Source organism: Manis pentadactyla, chromosome 3, assembly GCF_030020395.1.
Source record: "Manis pentadactyla isolate mManPen7 chromosome 3, mManPen7.hap1, whole genome shotgun sequence".
In the NCBI taxonomy this organism is placed as follows: domain Eukaryota; kingdom Metazoa; phylum Chordata; class Mammalia; order Pholidota; family Manidae; genus Manis; species Manis pentadactyla.
Genome location: NC_080021.1, coordinates 2,770,601 through 2,792,002, shown reverse-complemented (window position 1 = coordinate 2,792,002; position 21,402 = coordinate 2,770,601). Strand labels below are relative to the sequence as shown.

Genomic DNA, 21,402 nt, shown 5'->3' with positions numbered 1-21,402 from the left:
TACCTTTAAAATGACTGCTGCCACTCAACTGTCAGACTAGAGATAACCTCTTTTTAACTATTTGTTCCAATGAAACCTTTAAAAATACAAACCTGAAAGGTAGTCCCTTGGGCTTCATGGAACACACTTTGGAAATTGCCACCCTAGTGCACAGAGTAAAGCTTATGATGACCCTCTGTGCCACTTCCCTGTTTCAGGGGGCCTTGGGGACCTATCCTCACATGTAGGTTTGGAGTAGATGACATCTGGGACACTGAAACGTGACAGGTGATGGGATAAGGAAGCACTTCTCAGCCTCAGTTGGCAGGCCCACAGCAGGGCAAGCCCAGGTTAACCGCAGCCCACCTCAGAATTTGAAGACGTGCCACAGGGGGGAGCAGAGGACTTAGGTTTGTGTCAGGTGGGAGGAATCAGGAGCACCGTGTGAGAAGCTCACAGGATGGGTGTTGTGCTGGTTGAGGTAAGAAACACGCCAGGCAGGGGGACAGTGAGGCTGCTCTTAGAGACTTGGATTTACTCAGAACCTAACTTGAGCAAAGCATGTATTCGTCACACATGGACCACGTGGGACCATGGGAAAGAGACACAGGAACTAGGTATTCCCTTCCCTAGGCTTGCTGGGGCCCAAGTCCATTTCCTTTTTTTCTGGTCTTGGCAGATAATAATGGGTTTCCACCTTGTGAAGTCCCTGAGGTCCAGAAAGCTTTGCTGACTTATTTTCTACTTCAGACTAAAGCGTCCTTTGGCTGTGAACTTGGAATGCACATGTCTCATCAACAGCATGAGAATTTTAGAGCTGGAAATGGTAGTAGAGTTCCTCAAAGTTCAGCTCCCCCTTATTGGTGAGGAAATAGAAGCTGGGGGGCTCACTCCGCTGCCTGCAGCTGCACGGCCCATAGGCAGCAGGCCAGACCGGGGTCCAGCCTCTCAGGCTCCAGCTCACTGCACAGATCGCATTTCCTTGATGCCAAGTGGCGCTGAGCATCTTTTCATGTACTTGTTAGCAGTTGGTATGTCTTCTTTGGGTCTGCTCAAGTCCTTTGGCCACTGTTTAATTAGATTGTCACTTACTGTCGTATTACAGAGTAATTTATATATTCTGTATATGATCTCTTATCAGATACATGATTTGCAAATACTTCCATTCTGTGGGTTGTCATCTCAGGGTCTCTGTGTCATCTGCAATACAAAAGCTTTTATACTGATGAAGTTCAATCTTTTTTTTTCCTTGTTGATCAAGCTTTTGGTTCATATCTAACATTGCCTAACCTAAGGTCACAAAGATTTGCTCCTATATTTTCCTGTCAGAATTTTATAGTTTTAGCTCTTACATTAAGATCTATGATCCTTTTGGAGTTATTTGTGTCTTCTGTGGGGATGAGATCCAACTTCCTTTTCTCACGTGTGGCTATCCTGCTGCCCCAGCATCTCCTGTTGAGGACTATTTCCCCCATTGAAATGTCATGACACCCTTTATGATTCTTTCCAGCTAAGCCCTTTTAGAGAAATATCTTTCTGTTCTTTTCAATAAAACATAGATTTACCAAAATAATCAGAATGCTTATTCATGTAATCCTCTGTTGATTTGTTCACAGCCCAGCAGACCTGGTTATCCTAGTCCAAGGTCCAGCGAAGGATTTTATCCCAGCCCCCAGCACATGGTACAAACCAATCATTACCAGGTATGCCAGTCATTACAGATACAAGATGGGTATTTTATTCTTTAGCACATATGGGGGTGGGGGAGGCACATTGTGCACTTACTTGTTTTTTATTTCTTGACTCACAAGTACAATTTGGTGACAGGAAGCTCTCAGAGACGGTTGTTTCGGCATCCCCAGGCAGAGGGGACTATAGTATCTCGGTCTTAAAGCAGCTGAGCAGCTGTCATCTCCCCCTGCTGTCAGGTCCATGCCTGCCTGTCCTGGTAAAGTGCAGGGTGCGCCCTGCAGAGGTGCTTCTACACTGGGAAGTTTCTGGAAGGCAAGAATAAAATTTAGAATTTCCTTACAAACCAGATGCAGTGTCATGTGGGTGAGCATGGAAAGACTATTAGACTTACAGGCAGATACCCTGTGCACGTTAGATAAGACCATTCTTGGAAGGAAAGGCCCAGAAGCAAAGTCAGTCGTTTTTGTTTGCCTGATGTTGAGGGAAGAGTATTAGCTTTTGGGGGTATAACTTACTTAACTGTGAAATGAACAGATCTTAGTTCTGACAGACGCACACCCCAGCGCGCCCACACCCACATCAAATACAGAACACTCCTCTAACTGCAGAAAGCTCCCTCCTGCCCCCCTGTCAGCCGCCTGCAGCCCAGACGCAGCCACTGTCCGAGCTGATGGAGGCTCTGCCGCTGCGAAATCCTGGCAGCGGACCCTGCAGTGGCCCCCAGCGCAGCCTCTCCCACGGTGCGCTGCCTTGGGGGCCAACGTCCTGCTGGGGGTGTCAGCAGTTCATTCCTTTTTAATGTGGAGAAGTATTGTATTGTATGACTCTATCATAGATGGTTTATCCACAATAATGTCGTTCTGATAATTTTTAAAAGTTTGTCAAATAATTCCCAAGAAATAAAGTAGTCTCTTGTGATTGGTCTGGGTTATGGCTTTATTATAGCCATGTCTTTTATATAACTGGGCTTCCCACCCATTGATATTCACAGCTGCTCGACTAGGTTAGTTGTGATGACCAGACTTCAATAGAAAGTGGCTAATTGGAGAACAGCTAAAATACAAAACAAAAACCCTGTAGGTCTGGAGAGGAAAGCCAAAGACCCCCTCACTTGCCGCCCTCCTCAGGGGTCTCAGCATATGGGGGGGGGACGCCCTCCTTCCTGCTCCTTCCCCAGGTGATGGAGAGTCAAATGGCAGTGTTGGTGTCCCTTACGTGCCACTAAAATATGGCTTAATTTAAGGCTTCTCAGATCAGTATAGACAGAAATTCTTCACTGTTGGTCTAGGGTCCTTGGCGGTGGGGGGAGACAAGCACATGTTGGTGGCAGTTTAGATCAGTGAGACCCTGCTTCGCTATCTCCGGATCCCAGACCCCGATTCTGAAGTGGAGTCCAGGAATGCGGCATCATTAGTGAGCCCTGTGGGGGATGCTGTTCTGGGATAGCCACTGCCTGGAGGAAGGCTCGAGTCACTGGGCTGTCCAGGGCAGATCTTCATAGCAAGCTGGCCCAACTCCTGGCAAGCATCCAGCCCCTCTGCCCAGCACTGTTCTAGGCACTGGGAGCATGGAGATGAGTGTGGGCTCCCTTCCCATGGTGGGAGGTGCTCACAGGGCCCCTCTGCCACCACACGTCTGGATTGCTGATCCCCTCATACTGTGGCTCATTATGTGGCATGAAGGATCCAGAACTCTGATGCAGGACTGTGGTCAGGACAGCTGGAGGGGTGTGAGGCTAAGGAAAGAAGACCCACATGTGCCACTGCCCTGGCTGATAGCGGAGGGCCCTGGGGCAGCCCAGCATCTGTGCCTGGCCAGTAAGGAAGTCAGAGTTGAGTAGCAGTGTGTGGTTCCAGAATGGTTCAGAGAAAACATGACAGTGCCTGATAGTAAGACAGTGAACATGGTGAGGGTCCTGGCAGGCCTCTGCGGGTTGCAGCCCAGTGGCTGGGGCATGGTCGTGCACAGCACTTCTGTGGCTTAGGGTTCTGGAATGTGTTTATTATTATTAAAAGTCTGTCCCCTAGAGTGGAAGCCCCTGAGGGCAGGGACTTATGTCTCCTTTAAGTGCCTAGAACAGTGTGTGGCACAGAGCAAGGGGTCAGTGAATGAATGAAAACATTCTTTTTTTCTTTTCTCATGAAACGAATGATTAACCTCACTCAGCCTCAAGTTCCTTTATCTTGTAAACAAGAACAGCTACAGGACATTTCCTGGTGTTATTTCATGTTCCTTTTTAGCCTAAAACGCTCATCTGATCCTTTCACATGCTTGGTGTTTTATAGAAAACTATTGTAGGTTATTTGAAATCTTAGTTGTGAAATTCCTGCATGTCCTCTAGCAGTATATCCCTCCTGACCAAAAACAGTGAAACTGCATTTTATGTGTAGTAGAATTATTACTAAAATATTTGCATTCAAGGAAACTAAAAACTATCTCTACATCTTATTTGAAAGTTACTTACTTATTGTCAGTGTGGAATTTTAGTATTAATCAGTGGCTAGAGTCCTAACAAAAGCACAAAATCTCCATTGAAGGGTGTGTTAATATTTGGAAATGTAGATCTGGCTGTGCTTTACCTCATTAAAAAATTAACTGACAGCCCTGGCCATCCAGTGCTAGCCTCATGAGTCATGGAAGCAAATACTGATTCCATGTGCTCTCCTGACTGAGGAAGGGCACCAGGTGAAGAAACTCTTACTTTACTTCTGCCCTGAAGCGTTTGTCTGTGTCCAGCTGCAGGTCTTCTGTGTCTCAGTCATCATTAGTCCACGAAGGCATGGCCTCTCTGCCATCAGCCCTAGTTCCTTAGTGGACACGCATCTGCGAGGAATGTTTGGTTGGGGGAGCAGGAGTGGGTTGGGGAGAAAGGGGGTTCTGGAGCCCTGCCTTGCTTCGCCATGTCTGTGGCCTCTGTTGCTTTTGCATCCAAGGGTGACCTGCTCTTAGCACCGGAGTAAGTGTAAAATTCCAGAGTAAGTGACGTCCAATTTTCTCATGTGCATTTGTGTAGTTGTCTAATGCAGCCGTAACTGATTGCCTTTCTTGAGGCGTTAGTTGAGAGTCTGTTTCCTTGCCTTAGCAGCTTCCGGAGGTCTCCCACATTCCTCGGCTTATGACCCCTCCTCTACCTGCAAGGGCAGCAGTGTTGTGCCTCTGACCTTTCTGGTCACGTGGAGTCCACTCAGATACCCGAGGATAGTCTCTCCACATCCAGATTTCTAATATAACCCTGTAGCCAGTGCCTGCCACGTAAGGGACCATATTCACAGGTTTGGGAGTAGGATGCGGACGGACCTCTTGGGGAGCCAATTCCCCACTGTGGTGTTTTCTGTGATCTTGTGGTGACCTCTCACATGGGAGGCAGAACTGTGCAGAAGACACGTGTGTCAGACATGGCCCTGCCTCCTCACTCATTTTCAGGTCTCTGGCTACCCTGGCTCACATGGGATCCCAGCCCTGGCTGGCAGCATCTACCCAGGTCAGGCATCTCTTTCGGACCAAACAGATTCGTGGAATCACAGGCCACAGGAGATGTCGGCGTGGCAGTCCAGTGTGGAGGTAAATGGGATGTTCTAAGGCTTCCAGTTTGTTAACTGAGGAAGCCTGGCCCAAGGTGCCTTTGATTCTAAATCTAGATTATGATGACCTATTTCTCACATCAAGATACTACATTTACTCAAATGCTTCCTGGTTCTGTGAATCTTCTCTACTAAAAGGAGAGATATCAGTGGCCCATTCATTTGAAAGGCAGAGCCCTGAGTTTAATATAATCACCATCTACATGAGGCCAAGGAATAAACAGGAAGACAGAGCCTCCATTCTATGGACCTTGTTTAACTTCTACTAAATTTTCCTGGTAAAACCAAGAACCATTCTTGTAATATTGGAAGTTATTTCTTTGAATCCAAGAGCATCTATAGTTGTCTGCTATTTATGTTCTTTTCCTTGGAGTAAACATGTTTAATAACTGCTTGATATTCAATAGTATACATGTATCATATTTAATCCTCCTCCTACTATTTTATTTTCCAGATTGTTTCCATCTTTTTACTGTAACTAATGATGCATTCTTTGCACCTATCTTGGAGTATTTCTTTAGAATAATTCCCTGCAAGTAGAGCTGTGAGCTGAACACTTGTATACTTTTTAAAGGTGCTTGGCACATACTGACTTGCAGCTCGCAGAGAAGTTGCTCCCACAAGCAGAGCCTGAGAGTCCATTTCTACCACTCTCACGATTTTGCTTAATTTTTAGAAAGATGCACAGAAAAAAAGGAAGAGCATCATAAGTAGACTTCTGAGAGTGGGTGTGCTGTTTTAACTCCTAGGACTCTGCAGCTCTGGACCTTCGTGGAATGGGGCAAGTGTTGCCACCCCACCTGATGGAAGAGCGACTGATCCGACAGCAGCAGGAGATGGAAGAAGATCAGCGCTGGCTGGAAAAAGAGGAGAGATTTCTGGTAATTGTGTTTCAGAAAGGTCTCCTCCACTTTTTAAGTCCTGCTAGAGTTGACTACATTGCAAATCATTGCAAACATTCATCTGTAACAGTTAAAGTAAGAGTTATAGGTTTATATGTGATCCCTAAAACTAGCAGTAGTGTGTTAACTTTTCTTGAATTACTTCTTCAGGATAAATTTTTAAGATTTTGGAAGTGTCATCATGGGCACAGAGTGAGTGTCTCTGTGGTCACATGTCCCTGCAGCGTGTGCACGGAAGTGGTCCCCGTTTGAGTGTCAGCTCGCACACAGACTTTGCATCGTGCTTCTGCAGGACGTGTGGCTCCGGGCAGGAGTCCCAGAGCTTGCTGGGCCTCACTCCCCTTTCTCAGGCTGACAGATACAGGTCTCTTCCCACATGTATGTGGGGTTGTGGGTGGGAAGTGTCAGGCAGCTCTTGCCAACCACCCCCTCCACAGTCTCCTGGGGACAGAGAGGAGGTGGCGACGCAGAGCGGTCTCTGTGTGTCACTTGTCCCGAGGACCCTTTAGGACTTGTGGCACCACTACCAGTACTCTGTGCTGTCAGCCTCAGGGCTGCCTCGCCTGTCACCCTGAACAGCTATTTCAGCCTTCCCGAACTAGTCTGGGAAGAAAGGACAGCTGAGTGGGGCCCGGACTCACAACATTCCCACAAATTCCCGATCAGTGACCCTGCCTGGGTTGTCCAAAGCCAGTCCCCTCGTGCTGTAATTCAGTAAGCATTCCCCAAGGCCAGCTTTGTGCTGAGCTCTATCCTGAGGGCCTGGATGTCAGTAAGGGAGGATTCAGCCCTGTTCATAAACCGCATAAAGTCTTACAGGCAGAGAAATGTTTAAATCAACAATTAGTGATATTTTTAGACAGTGGTTTCAAATGGTATTCTATAGAATTTATCACCGTGTGATTCTGTTGTCATTCTTTATACATGGCTTTCATTTTTTAAACTAGTTTAAGCAAGCCACCTGCATGCTCAAGTTCGGGGAAGCACATTTCAGACTGTTGGAGAGGCCCGGGCCCTCACTGCAGCAGCACCATGCTGGCCTCAGGAATCCTGCCGTCCCGGGGCACACGTGTAAACTTGGAAATGGATCATGTTAGAAAGGAGCTTGCCTCTTTCTTCTTTTTTTTAAATTTAGGCCCGCAAATATCATACACACTCCACACTCGTTCTAGTCTGAAAAGTAAATGTTACCAGTTCTCCAAACTAGAGTTAATATGTTTAGATAGTGATGAAGATGCTGGGGTCGGATTGCTTTGGAACAAAGGGTTGGCTGTGAGAGTTGTGGGGAGGCGTGGCTGTGGCGGTGCTCGGTGGGGCACAGCCTGTCCCTGGGGCCAGAGAGGAGTCCAGGGATGCCCTGGAGCCAAGGCTTTGGGGTTCATTGGAATTTGAGAGGCGAACAGGCTAAGAAATACATTCTAGACAGAGAAGCACACCTGTAAGGACACGGTAGAAGCCTGCGCTCAGGGCTGCCTGGGCTGGATGTCAGTGGGGAGCAGCCCACGAGCTCAGGTGCTGCCGTGGTCTCCCAGGGGGCTGGGTGTGCTGGGTGGAAGGCGCGAGGCGCGCAGAGGCCCTGCCGGCTGCCCCATTGGTTCTCCCTTTGCGTTGAGCCGCTGCGTGCAGTGGGCTGCACAGAGCTTGAGCGTGCCATTCAAAGAGTTTGGACAGAGGCATAAGTCCACGTCGCCTGTACCCCATTTTTTAGTTGTATGTTTCTGTGTGTGCATATGCAATTGATATTTAGGAATTTATCTTGGATTTTCCAGTACCTATCACATGAAATCTTTGTGACTGATTTCCTTGGATTTTCTGAATGCAGAGTTGTCCCTTTTTTCCCCATACATACATGTCTCTTTTTAAAAAACATTTTTTTCTTCATTTTCAGTATCTCTTAACATACCTCATTTCTCTTCTGAAGTATTTACCAACTTTTATAGTAATGACATAGGTCCTCGCCTGTTTGTACTTTTAAAGATAAGTCTATAATGGTTTTCTCCATTAAGTGTAATGTTGGCTCTATATTTTAAATATCTTATGTTTTAAAAAAACTTTTAAAAGATTTAACATGATGAATTATGTGAAACTTTTTGCCTGGGGTTATGCCAGTCCTATACTCCAGAGATAAGTCTTTTAAAATCATAGTATATTTTGTCTCTGATGTTCCGTTGCAATTTAGTATTGATGTTCATAAGCAGAGTGATTGATTTATTGTTGTTTGTTTCAAGATAAAAATAAGGCTGGTGTCATGGGTGGAATGAACCCAACCCGTCTGTGACTTGGGTATCCGTTAGGTAGATATGTAGGCTGTGGGCTGAGAGCCAGCCAGCAGTCTGGATGGGCCACCTCCAGCACACCTCTGGGTGGGTGAGTCACAGTGTCACCGACAGAGTCACTCCCAGGGAATTTTCATTCAGATCGCACTGAAATACTGTCTGCTCCAAGCTGCATTTCATGCTGCAGCCACAGTGCTGTTTCTAAAAGGCGAATCTGACCCTACCATCCTCTGACTTAAAATCTGCCAGGGCTACCGCAGATGACCCACCGGGCCTCCAGGCCTGCAAGCTGACCCTCCCTCTCCCTGCACGCAGTGAGCCCTGATTTTGACAGGACTTAAGCACATGAGGGGAGGTGTAGCATACAGGCCCAGTGAGGAAGGCTGAGCAGCTGGAACGATAGGAGGGACCAGCCAGGAAGATCTGCGGAAGCATCCCAGGGAGAGACAGATTTGCAAGACCCAAGGCAAGGAGGGTGTGAGGATCAGAAAGACGACCTCAGTGGAAGAGCGCAGTGGGAAGGGGGACAGACAGCATGGGCCCCTTGGGCCACGGTTGGGTTGTTGGAACAGGGCACAGGTGGTGGCAGGGAAAGGAAAGGAGGCTGCTGCTGGGCACTCAGAACCATCCTTCCAGCCTCGGCTTTGCTTCCAAGAGGGCATCGCTTGAAAGAACCTGGACTGCAGAATCAGCCAAATAAAAATCAATGCAGGTTATTATGGCCTACGTGAACTGTTTAACCTCTTTGTGCTATTGTTTCCTAATCTGTAAAATAATCATATCGTCTGTCAGACGACCCTTCCTCATGGGGAGGGCACAGGAGCGAGGACGGAGTGTGTCGGCGGCGGCGGGGGAGGGGAGCACAGCACCGCTCGGCTGGAGGGCCGTGCTCTCTTGCCCCCTTGTTCTCCACGGCCGCCTGAGAGCTGCCCCGGAGAGAACTGGGAATCCTAGATCATAGCCATCGCACGACACAGGTTCCCACAGACAATCCCACGGTACATTTGGGTTGCTTCTGACTAGTAGATCCCCTGAGAGATTATAGCCGCTTTCAAAGGGATTCTGCAACGGAGCATTGCAAGAATCGCTCAGGAGCTAGACATCGTTTTACTGGATTTATTTGTCATTATAAATAGACCTTAATTTGTTTTCGCTATTGTAAGGGCTCCCTTAAGTAGCTGGTTTTTAGCCGTCAGCCAGCAAGGCTCTGGCTGTGTTTGAATGCAGGGTTTCCCCAGGATGAGGAACCTGGGGGGCCCTCTATGCAGGCTGCTCAAGCTACCAGGGAGCAAGTGCCCATTTCTATTTTTCCTAAACCATCATAGACCCAATAGTCTTGTAAAATAAAAATCAGTTACTAGAAAAAGGAAGTTTTTAAAAAGATGTACAAAATATAAGCCAAACTTTTTTTATTGCAAACTCTAACAAACCTAGAAATCACTGTTTCATATTTACCGCAGAAATTTCTAAGGACACTTGCCTTCTGGTAACAAATTATTCCTGCCCTGCCCTGGTCCCCTGACTATGCTGGGAGCAGCCCTCCACTCCTTTCCGTGAGGCCATCTGTGCACCTGACAGAAGAGGAGGCATGTCTTGTTTGAAAAGTTAACTCTGTAAGGTTGCTTTGTCTGTAATATTACCCAGAGGCTTTCTAATAGATCAGGATTCTCAACTGCTTTCTGGGGCCTTCTGTTTTCAGGACTTCCATCACTGTGTGTGGTCACTGTGAGTAACAGCCACTGTGTTCTCGTGTGCACCTCGGTGAGCTGGGACCTGCCACACGTGCCTCCTTCAGCACACATGAAGAGCAGCAGGCTGTGGTCCACAGCCACCTACCCATGACCTGCAGCTCATGCTCCTTCTCTTACCCGGTTCAGTTTATGGCCTTTCCAAGGGTGCTCTGTGCCTGAGAATATACTGCGCAGAGCTCTCCTGCAAATGGGCCGAGGGCCTGCAGCCCGGACACGAGCCTCAGTCTGTTCAGAGGACGTTCCTTTCTGTTGGACGCCGCTTAAAGATAGAGTAAATTTGTTACTTGCTAATTTTTATCCCTGTATGCACAGTAATTTTCCAGTGCAGTACTGTGCTAAAGACAGGGCTTTAATTTTAAAATGAGAAGCTCTTGTCTACATAAAGCCAACTTTGTGTTCTGAGAAAGGAAATAGATGTTTGAGCTGTTCTTCCTCTCAGACAGATCCAGTCGGTCTGATGAGAGGTGAATGCCAAGACAGGGTCAAAGAGCATGGCCAGGATTGCTTACAGAAGCCCGCTTCTGGTTCTATTCCTGCTTCTGAGCCAGGCCACCTCCCTCCCATATTGCCGTCTCATGCCAGAGTCCAGATTTGAAGACAGGATAGTATAGTCAATTGGAAAGGGCTGGAGTTGAAAGCCATTAGTCTTCAGTTTTCTGGAGTGATGGCAGTGTGAGAGTTGAATCCAAAGCTGACCTGCTAGGCACTGTGTCCGTAGAACCTGAAACAGTGCTCCCACCCATCTGCTGCCTGAGAGAATGGAAGATACATGCCCACACATAAAAGTATGTTTATAGCAGCATTTCTTTGTGATATCAGGAACCAGAAACAACCCACTTGCCCACTGACAGCAGAATGGAGACACCCACACAGTGGGACACTGCATAGCCCCTGCATGCGAGCTCAGGGCAACTTGCACGGAGTTTGTGGGAGAGCATGTGAACAGGACCTGCAGGGACAGTCCCCATGGGCCAGATGCCAGAGCAGTGGGCCCTTGGCGAGCTGGGGGCAGAGCTCAGCCGGGCCTGTGAGGTGGTTTGCTTTGTGTCTTGACCTGGGTGGTGTGTCAGGCAGATGCACACATATGTAAAAATGTGTTTGAGCTTTTTGCCTTAGATTTGTGAACTTTGTTGTGTGTAAGTTATACCTAAATTTTTTTAATGCACACCCGATAGGGAAAATAATCAAATAGCCCCAAACATTTTACTTCTGTTATCATTTGTTTTTAAGATTTTAAATATAAATTGTCTGATGTTATCTGTGATATTACTGTCTTCACATCTAGAATATTCTGTAAGGGGAAAAAGGAGAACTTAGCTTCACCCAGTAGCAAAAACAATAGAACTCTCCTCTTTCTGGTGGGCTCTCTTGGCCATATCACTCTTTAATTCCCCACGTTGGTAGTCGTCTTTCATTCAGGCAGGCTGTCAGCTACATGAGGAAAAGGCTTAAAATTTTCATTCATGGAACATAAATGGATTTTAAATAGGTCAAATTAAAACCCTATCTTTGAGAAAGTATGGCATAAGGGCTTTACTATATGCATGAAGAGAAATCATATGATTTATATGGAAATAAAAATTCATGTAGGTACATGAAACAGCACTTTACTGTATAAGCAGACAATAATTGTGAATTGCTTTTAAGTAAAAAAGCCAATAAGATATTTCATGCATACAAAAGGTGCTCACTAAATATTTACTTCCTGACTGAACCCACCTTAAGTTACCTCAAACAATTAATTCTACCTTTCTAAACTTCAAGTTCCTCATAAAATGTCTTTTCAGTATTGCACTTTTATTAAACAGCTCTATCAGCTGGTATTTACTAAACATCTAATATGTGTACATTAACTGTGCCAACCACTTATTTCATCTTTGTAATAATTTATGGAATGGGCATTAGTCTACCCATTTTATAGGTGAGGGAAATGGGTTTAGAGAGAGTAAGTGCCTTATCCAAAGGGGTGTTGACAGTTCCCAGGAAACTCAGGCGGTCATTCATTTCCACCTGTTTGTCTTGTTCTCCAAGGTATAGTGGACTACAGTGGGGAAGCAGACGGCCCACGGCCCCTGTCCTCACGGGGCGCTGCATCTAATGAGGAAAAAGAAATGTTTGTTATTTGTGAGTGGGAGGAGGGCAGATCACAACAGGAGAAAGCATTTTGTTTACTTAGATGGCCAGGCCTCAGCGCCTGTGCAGAGGTGCTGGCCAACACCACCCAGAGACCCAGAGAAATGACCACAGGCAAACTGGGCAGCCATGAGCAGTTTGGCAGCTGGGTGCAGAACTTCTCAAAGGTTCGAATCCTCTAACTCAGTAATCCCGTTCTTAGAAGTATGTCCCAGGAAAAAATAATCAGGGATTTAGGCAAAGGTTTGTATACAAAGGCCACTGCCTATTTATACCTATTTATAGCCACTGCTTAGTTATACAGTCGAAATTTTGAAAGTGGCCCAAATGTTGAACAAACAGCAAGAGAACTCTTTATTTTATTTGACACTTACAAGCACTGACTTAGTACTTTGTCAGTATTAATTCATTTAATCCTCCTAGCAAGCCTGGCAGCAGTCACTGATGCTACCCATTTTAGAAATTAAGAAATTGAAGCTCAGGTCACACAGCTTAAAAGGGTTGGAGCCTCCTCACTGTGGGTGTCTGTGGCAGCATTTGTGCTGCAAAACGGTGTGCAGCCTTATAGCATTTGTTTACCAGTTTCCACCATGTGATACTATGTGAAGGTCATGAAATTATGTGACTTGATTTCATTTTTGTGGACATGCCTTTCAAAGAAGGGAGAGACGGAGCTCATTTCTGTCTCCCTGCCTCAGCGAGTGGTGTGGACTGTCTTCAGTGCCAGGCCCTTGCAGGTGTAGGAAATGCAAAGACAGATCTGAGGGAAGTGGTCCTGCCAACTTCTGCTAAGTGGAAGGTCCCCACAAGACCTGGCGGACTGGCCTAGACTAAAAAATGATGGGCTCTGCCCGGAGCACAGCCCTCGAAGGCGTGTGCACACAGCGAGGCACGGATCTGCCCAGCTGCCTGCTTGCTCCTGGGACCCGGCATGGGGCGTGGGGAGCAGGCTGGGAGCCACCATACAGACTGGTGTTCATGAGAAGAAAACTGCCCACCAACTTTTGCGCCATGACAGCAGGTGGTCTACTGTGCTTATTCCAGAATGAGTGACATTTGTGTACTCTTATGGTAAATCCACGCTTCTCTGGATGCACTGTGGGGGGAAATCTTGTAATGGGACCACTTGCTGCTTTCCAGACAGCCAAGAATACATAAGCCTTACTCTGCCCAGAAGCAGGAATTATGCCCCTGTTTTCCTCCTGGGGTGAAGGTTCTCAGTCAAGAAAACTCCATTTGCTACGGAGGGGGTGGGGCGCAGGTTTTCTGTTGGTGTGCGGGGCTGTGGCCCAGGCACAGGTCCTTTGCACCTCGCATGTATGGAGAGAAGGGGCTTTGCTGGGGCAGCAGACCTGGGTTTGTCATCACTGGGTTTTGAGAATTTTTCTGAAACTAGGGAACTCTCAACTCTTCTTTTAGAGGACAATTGTGTAACAAAAGGAAAGAACTTAGTATAGAATAATGTCTGTGATTTTCAAACCAAGAGTGAAAATGGCTTTGTTTGCATTTCTTTAGAAACCTGATGTGCGGCTCTCCCGAGGGAGTGTGGACAGGGAGGATGGATGTCTTCAGGGCCCGGTAAGCAGCTCTTGAGCTTCCCCAGGACTTATTTGGACCATCCTTTTTATGTTATAAGATATCCAAGTCAGTTTATATAGGTGATACTTAACATGATAATCCAGTCTATAAGTAAAGTGAATGTTTTAGCCAAGATCATAAAACAAAGCACACAGCCCAGCACTCTATCAGACACAGAAGGGTTCTATCTCAATACTAGTACAGTAGTTTCAACAGTAAGCTGAACTCTGTGCTCCATAAAGAAATCTGCAGCCATGTTAACTGTCCATAGGCACAAGTTGTCTTTTGCTAAATCGTTATGCTCTTATTGCATGGTTACAAGTTTCAGCCACAGAAAGCTTGTTCCAGCAAAAAAGATGTTTTTGTTGTTGCAAGGGAGATGCTTGAAACTCTATAAAGAGCCAGCTTATGGTTATTCCAAATATGTTTAAAGCCTGCTAGAACTATTCCTGTCATTTGGGCAGTTAAAACTGTTTTGTTAGGATTTCCATCAGCAGACGTCTGGCTAAAATGAATGCAGATTTCTTTAAACACTTACAGAAATTCCAGTAAAAAAGGGAGAGCTGAGGAAGAGAAACAGAGTGGGGAGGGAGTGGAGGCCTGGGACTGCTGAACACCCAGCCCTGGAGGTCTCTGGGAGCATGAACCTACATTGCCTGGTACTCTGGTGAATAGTGGGGTAGGAAAGCTAAGATAGGCGGAATACCTGGAGAGACAGAGATTCCAGCTGCTTGTGGAAAACAGGGATTTCATATCTGGCTGATCTGAGCAGGCAGTCTGAGAGACTTCCTAACAGCAAGACGGCTGCTAAAGGGGCAAGAATGACACAGAGCTTACTGCTCAGGAGAAAGGACAGGTAGACAAAATTGTCTGGGTGCACTTTGCCCAGCAGGTTGGGAACTTAAACGATCTTCAGGCACTCCATCCCCCTGGCTGGCTACGAAGCTCGAAGGCCGCCCACCGTGATATGCAGCCTGCTGTGTCTTCTTCCCGGCCACCTGCACCTGGCTCGCAAACCGGCAGCCCCTGCCCTGGCATCAGGCCAGCCAGAGGGAAGCCCCGCCTACAGCAGCTACAAATGCAAAGCATAGAGGCTTACACCTGTGTGTTTGGCCCACTGGTTCTGGCAGTGGACACAGGCATAACAGCCAGGAAAGAGGAAACAACTCTTTCCTCCCCAGGCACCAGCACTGCTCCCCTGCAGCTCCCGACACTGCTCCAGAGGCTGAGCAGCTCCAGAGAGCAGAGCTTCAGGGTGCTGGAGGGCACCACATACAAATATGAAATGTCAAAGGAACCTGGTTCAAAGCAAAATCTCAACACCAGAGAAAGGACCAAGTGAGACTGAATTAATAAATCTCCCTGAAAAAGATTTCAAAATAAAAATCATGAACATGCTCATGGAGGTACAGAAAAATATTCAAGAAGTCAGGAACAAATTTAGGGCAGAGATTTAGTCATTGAAGAGCGCGATGGAAGGTATTAAAAGCAGATTAGATACGGTGGAGGAGACGATAAATGAAATACAAACTAGGAAAGAGGAATACAAAGAAGCTGAGGCACAGAGAGAAAAAAGGATCTCTAAGAATGAAAGAATATTGAGAGAACTGTGTGACCAATCCAAATGGAACAGTACTGGTATTATAGGGATACCAGAAGAAGAGAGAGAGAGAAAGTGTTTTTTGAGGAAGTAATTGCTGAAAACTTCACCAATCTCGTAAGGAGATAGTCGCTCAGGCCATGGAGGTGCACAGATCTCCCAACACAAGGGACCCAAGGAGGACAATAGCAAGACATATAATAATTAAAATGACAAAGAGCAAGGATAAGGACAGACTATTAAAAGCAGCCAGAGAGAGAAATAATAAGATCACATACAAAGGAAAACCCATCAGGCTATCATCAGACTTCTCAGCAGAAACCTTACAGGCCAGAAGGGAGTGGGATGATGTATTTAACGCAATGAAGCAGAAGGGCCTGGAACCAAGATTACTGTATCCAGCAAGATTATCATTTAAATTTGAAGGACAAAGTAAACAATTTCCAGATATGCAAAAGCTGAGAGAATTTAGCTCCCACAAACCATCTCTACAGTGTATTGTGGAGGGACTGCTATAGATGGAAGTGTTCCTATGGTTAAATAGCTGTCACCAGAGGTAATAAAAAAGGATAGACAAAGAGTACAGAATATGATGCTATTATATAAAGAATGGAGGACGAAGAAAAAAGAGGGGGGAAAAAAAGAACCTTTAGACTGTGTTTCTAACAGCATACTAAGAGAGTTAAGTAAGACTCTTAGATAGTAAGGAAGTTACCCTCAACCTTTCGTAACCACGAATCTAAAGCCTGCAATGACAATAAATACATACCTGTTGATAATCACCCTTAATGTAAATGGACTGAATGCACCAATCAAAAGACATAGAGTCACTAAATGGATAATAAAACAAGACCCATCTATATGCTGCCTACAAGAGACTCACTTCAAACTCAAAGACATACACAGACTAAAAGTGAAGGGATAGAAAAAGATATTTCATGCACCTAATAGGGAGAAAAAAGCAGGTGTTGCAGTACTTTTGTTAGGCAAAATAGACTTCAAAACAAAGAAAGTCACAAGAGACAAAGATGGATATTATGTAATGATAAATGAGTCAATCTAACAAGAGGATAAAACTATTATAAATATCTATGCACCCAATACAGGAGCACCAGCATATGTGAAATGAATACTAACAGAATTAAAAGGGGAAATAGACTGCAGTGCATTCATTCTAGGAGACTTCAACAGTCCACTCACTCCAAAGGACAGATCCACCAGAAAGAAAATAAGTAAGGACACAGAGGCACTGAACAACACACTAGAACAGATGGACCTAATAGACATCTACAGAACTCTACACCCAACAGCAGTAGAATACACATTCTTCTCAAGTGCACACAGAACATTTTCAAGAATAGACCATATACTAGGCCACAAAAAGAGCCTCAGTAAATTCTAAAAGATTGAAATTGTACCAACCAGCTTCTCAGACCACAAGGATATGAAACTAGAAATAAATTACTCCAAGAAAACGAAAAATTCTACAAATGCATGGAGGCTTAACAACATGCTCCTAAATAACCAACGGATCAATGATCAAATAAAAACAGAGATCAAAGAATATATGGAGACAAATGACAACAATAATTTAACAACACAAAATCTGTGGGATGCAGCGAAGACGGTGCTAAGAGGGAAGTATATTGCAATACAGGCCCACCTCAGGAAAGAAGAACAATCCCATATGAGCAGTCTAAACTCAACAATTAACAAAACTAGAAAAAGAAGAACAAATGAGACCCAAAGTCAGTAGAAAGAGGGACATAATAAAGATTAGAGCAGAAATAAATAAAATTGAGAAGAATAAAACAATAGAATTAATGAAAGCAAGAGCTGGTTCTTCGAGAAAATAAACAAAATAGATAAACCCCTAGCCAGACTTAACAAGAAAAAAAGAGAGTCTACACACATAAACAGAATCAGAAATGAGAAAGGAAAAATCACCTCAGACACCACTGAAATACAAAGAATTATTAGAGAATACTATGAAAAATATATGCTGACAAACTGCATAACCTAGAAGAAATGGACAACTTTCTAGAAAAATACAACCTTCCAAGGTTGACCCAGAAAGAAACAGAAAATCTGAACAGACCAATTACTAACAATGAAATTGAATTGGTAATCAAAAAACTACCTAAGAACAAAATCCCTACACCAAATGGCTTCACCGCTGAATTTTATCAAACATTTAGTGAAGATCTAATATCCATCCTCAAAAGTTTTCCAAAAAGAAGAGGAGGAGTGAATACTTCCAAACTCATTCTATGAGCCCAGCATCACCCTAATAACAAAACCAGGCAAAGACACCACAGAAAAAGAAAATTACAGACCAATATCCCTGATGAACATAGATGCAAAAATACTCAACAAAATATTAGCAAACCGAATTCAAAAATAGATCAAGAAGATCATCCATCATGATCAAGTAGGATTTATTCCAGGGATGCAAGGATGGTATAGTATTCGAAAATCCATCAACATCATCTACCACATCAACAAAAAGAAGGACAAAAACCACATGGTCATCCCCATAGATGCCAAAAAAGCATTTGACAAAATTCAATGTCCATTCATGCTAAAAACTCTCAAGAAAATAGGTATAGAAGGCAAGGTACCTCAACATAATAAAGGCCATATATGACAACCCACAGCCAACATCATACTTAACAGCAAGAAGCTGAAAGCCTTTCCTTTAAGATCGGGAACAAGACAGGGATGCCCACTCTCCCCACTTTTATTCAACATAGTTCTGGAGGTCCTCGCCATGGCAATCAGACAACACAAAGAAAGAAAAGACATCCAGATTGGCAAGAAGAAGTTAAACTGTCCCTGTTTGCAGATGACGTGATATTGTACATAAAAAACCCTAAAGAATCCTCTCCAAAACTGCTAGATCTAATATCTGAATTCAACAATGTTGCAGGATACAAAATTAATACACAGAAATCTGTTGAACTCTTATACACTAATTATGAACTAACAGAGAAATCAGGAAAACAATTCCATTCACAATAGCATCAAAAAGAATAAAATACCTAGGAATAAACCTAACCAAGGAAGTGAAAGACCTATACCCTGAAAACTATAAGACACTCTTAAGAGAAATTAAAGAGGACACTAACAAATGGAAACTCATCCCATGCTCCAGGCTAGGAAGAATTAATATTGTCAAAATGGCCATCCTGCCCAAAACAATAATACAAATCCGATGCAATGCCTATCAAATTACCAACAGTATTCTTCAATGAACTGGAACAAATAGTTCAAAAACTCATAAGGAAACACCAAAGACCCCGAATAGGAAAAGCAATCCTGAGAAGGAAGAATAAAGTCAGGGGGGGATCTCACTCCCCAACTTCAAGCTCTACTACAAAGCCACAGTAATCAAGACAATTTGGTACTGGCACAAGAACAGAGCCACAGACCAATGAAACAGAATAGAGACTCCAAACATTAACCCAAACATATATGGTCAACTAATATTTGATAAAGGAGCCATGGACATACAATGGGGAAATGACAGTCTCTTCAACAGATGGTGCTGGCAAAACTGTACAGCTCCATATAAGAGAACGAAACTGGATCACTGTCTAACCCCATACACAAAAGTAAATTCGAAATGGATCAAAGACTTGAACTTAAGTCATGAAACCATAAAACTCTTAGAAAAAAATATAGGCAAAAATCTCTTAGACATAAACATGAGTGACCTCTTCTTGAACATATCTCCCTGGGCAAGGGAAACAAAAGCAAAAATGAACAAGTGGGACTATATCAAGCTGAAAAGCTTCTGTACAGCAAAGGACACCATGAATAGAACAAAAAGGTATCCTACAGTATGGGAGAATATATTCATAAATGACAGATCCGATAAAGGGTTGACATCCAAAATATATAAAGAGCTCACGCACCTCAACAAACAAAAAGAAAATAATCCAATTAAAAAATGGGCAGAGGATCTGAGCAGACACCTCTCCAAAGAAATTCAGATGGCCAACAGGCACATGAAAAGATGCTCCACATCACTTGTCATCAGAGAAATGCAAATTAAAACTACAATGAGATATCACCTCACACCAGTAAGGTTGGCTACCATCCAAAAGACAAACAACAACAAATGTTAGCAAGGTTGTGGAGAAAGAGGAACCCTCCTACACTGCTGGTGGGAATGTAAACTAGTTCAACCATTGTGGAAAGCAGTATGGAGGGAGGTTCCTCAAAATGCTCAAAATAGAAATACCATTTGACCCAGGAATTCCACTTCCAGTAATTTGCCCTAAGAATGCAGCACTCCAGGTTGAAAAAGACAGATGCACCCCTATGTTTATCGCTGCACTATTTACAATAGCCAAGATATGGAAGCAACCTAAGTGTCCATTAGTAGATGAATGGATAAAGAAGATGCGGTACATACACACAATGGAATATTACTCAGCCGTAAGAAAAAAACAGATCCTACCATTTGCAACAACATGGATGGAGCTAGAGGGTATTATGCTCAGTGAAATAAGCCAGGCGGAGAAAGACAAGTACCAAATGATTTCACTCATATGTGGAATATAAGAAAAAAGGAAAACTGAAGGAACAAAACAGCAGCGGAATCACAGAACCCAAGAATGGACTAACAGTTACCAAAGGGAGAGGGACTGGGGAGGATGGGTGGGAAGGGAGGGATAAGGGAGGGGGAGAAGAAAGGGGACATTCCAATTAGCATGTATAATGTTGGGGGGGCACGGGGAGGGCTGTGCAGCACAGAGAAGACAAGTAGTGATTTTACAGCATCTTACTACGCTGATGGACAGTGACTGTAAAGGGGTATGTGGGGGGGACTTGGTGAAGGGGGAGCCTAGTAAACATAATGCCTTTCATGTAATTGTAGATTAATGATACCAAAATTAAAAAAAAAAAAGACATATGCACCTCTGTGTTTACTGCAGCAGTATTTACAATAGCTAAGATATAGAAGCAACCTAAGTGTCCATCAGTAGATGAATGGATAAAGAAGAGGTGGTACATATACACAATGGAATATTATTTGGCCATAAGAAAGAAACAAATCCTACCATTTGAAACAACATGGATGGAGTTGGAGGATATTATGCTCAGTGAAATAAGCCAGGCAGAGAAAGACAAGTACCAAATGATTTCTCTCATTTGTGGAGTGTAACAACGAAGCAAAACTGAAGGAACAAAACAGCAACAGACTCACAGACTCCAAGGAGGGATTAGCGGTTACCAAAGGGGAGGGGTGTGGGAGGGTGGGCGGGGAGGAGGGAGAAGGGGATTCAGGGGTATTGTGATTGGCCCACATGGTGTGAGGGGGATCAGGGGGAAGACAGTGTAGCTCAGGGAAGACAAATGGTGGCTCTGTGGCATCTCACTACACTGATAGGCAGTGACTGCAATGGAGTGTGGGGGCCACAATAACAGGGGTGAATGTAGTAACCATATTGTTTTTGTATGTGAAACCTTCATAAGAGTGTATATCAATAACACCTTTATAAAATAAATAAAGAAAAGAAAAGAAAAAAAGGGAAAGCTAAGCCTGCGAGGTAACAAACTTGTGGGGATAGATGCCCACCTTTATAAAGCTTCTGAGTTGGAGTTAACCCCCAGTTCACTTGCAGACACATGTGCGTACACATGTACATGAGATTGTCATCGAGCGGCGTACTATAGCTTGACCCTCCCGGGGGTTTTCCTGACCTGTGCTCTGAAGTCCAGCTGCCCTGGTGTTGGCCTGTGGGAGATGTCCTCCGCCGCCAGCACACGGAGGTGGTGTCTCCCATCAGAATGGGCCGGCGCGGTGGGCTCTGAGGTGTCAGGCACCCTGAGTTCACAGGCCCATCACATCATCCACCTTTGACATCCCCACACACAGAGTTCCTTCCTTATGTTGAAAAG

At 44.7% G+C, this 21,402-nt stretch overlaps 1 protein-coding gene and 1 long non-coding RNA gene across 16 annotated transcripts in view; one reads left to right on the top strand and one right to left on the bottom strand.

Annotated features, from left to right (window-relative positions):
• Nucleotides 1-21,402, top strand: part of PTK2 (protein tyrosine kinase 2) — a 294,240-nt gene that overhangs the window by 260,362 nt on the left and 12,476 nt on the right. For all 15 annotated transcript variants that reach the window (XM_057497658.1, XM_057497652.1, XM_057497654.1 and 12 more), the window contains 4 exons: nucleotides 1,596-1,682; nucleotides 5,095-5,232; nucleotides 6,002-6,133; nucleotides 13,830-13,892. In XM_057497658.1, the coding sequence (XP_057353641.1) occupies nucleotides 1,596-1,682; nucleotides 5,095-5,232; nucleotides 6,002-6,133; nucleotides 13,830-13,892 (420 nt within the window). The remainder of the gene's footprint in view (nucleotides 1-1,595; nucleotides 1,683-5,094; nucleotides 5,233-6,001; nucleotides 6,134-13,829; nucleotides 13,893-21,402) is intronic.
• On the bottom strand, nucleotides 10,510-12,275 carry LOC130682791 (uncharacterized). Its single transcript, XR_008996097.1, has 2 exons — nucleotides 12,192-12,275; nucleotides 10,510-10,931 (listed from the first exon to the last, which is right to left on the bottom strand). It is a non-coding gene; the product is annotated as an uncharacterized LOC130682791 (long non-coding RNA).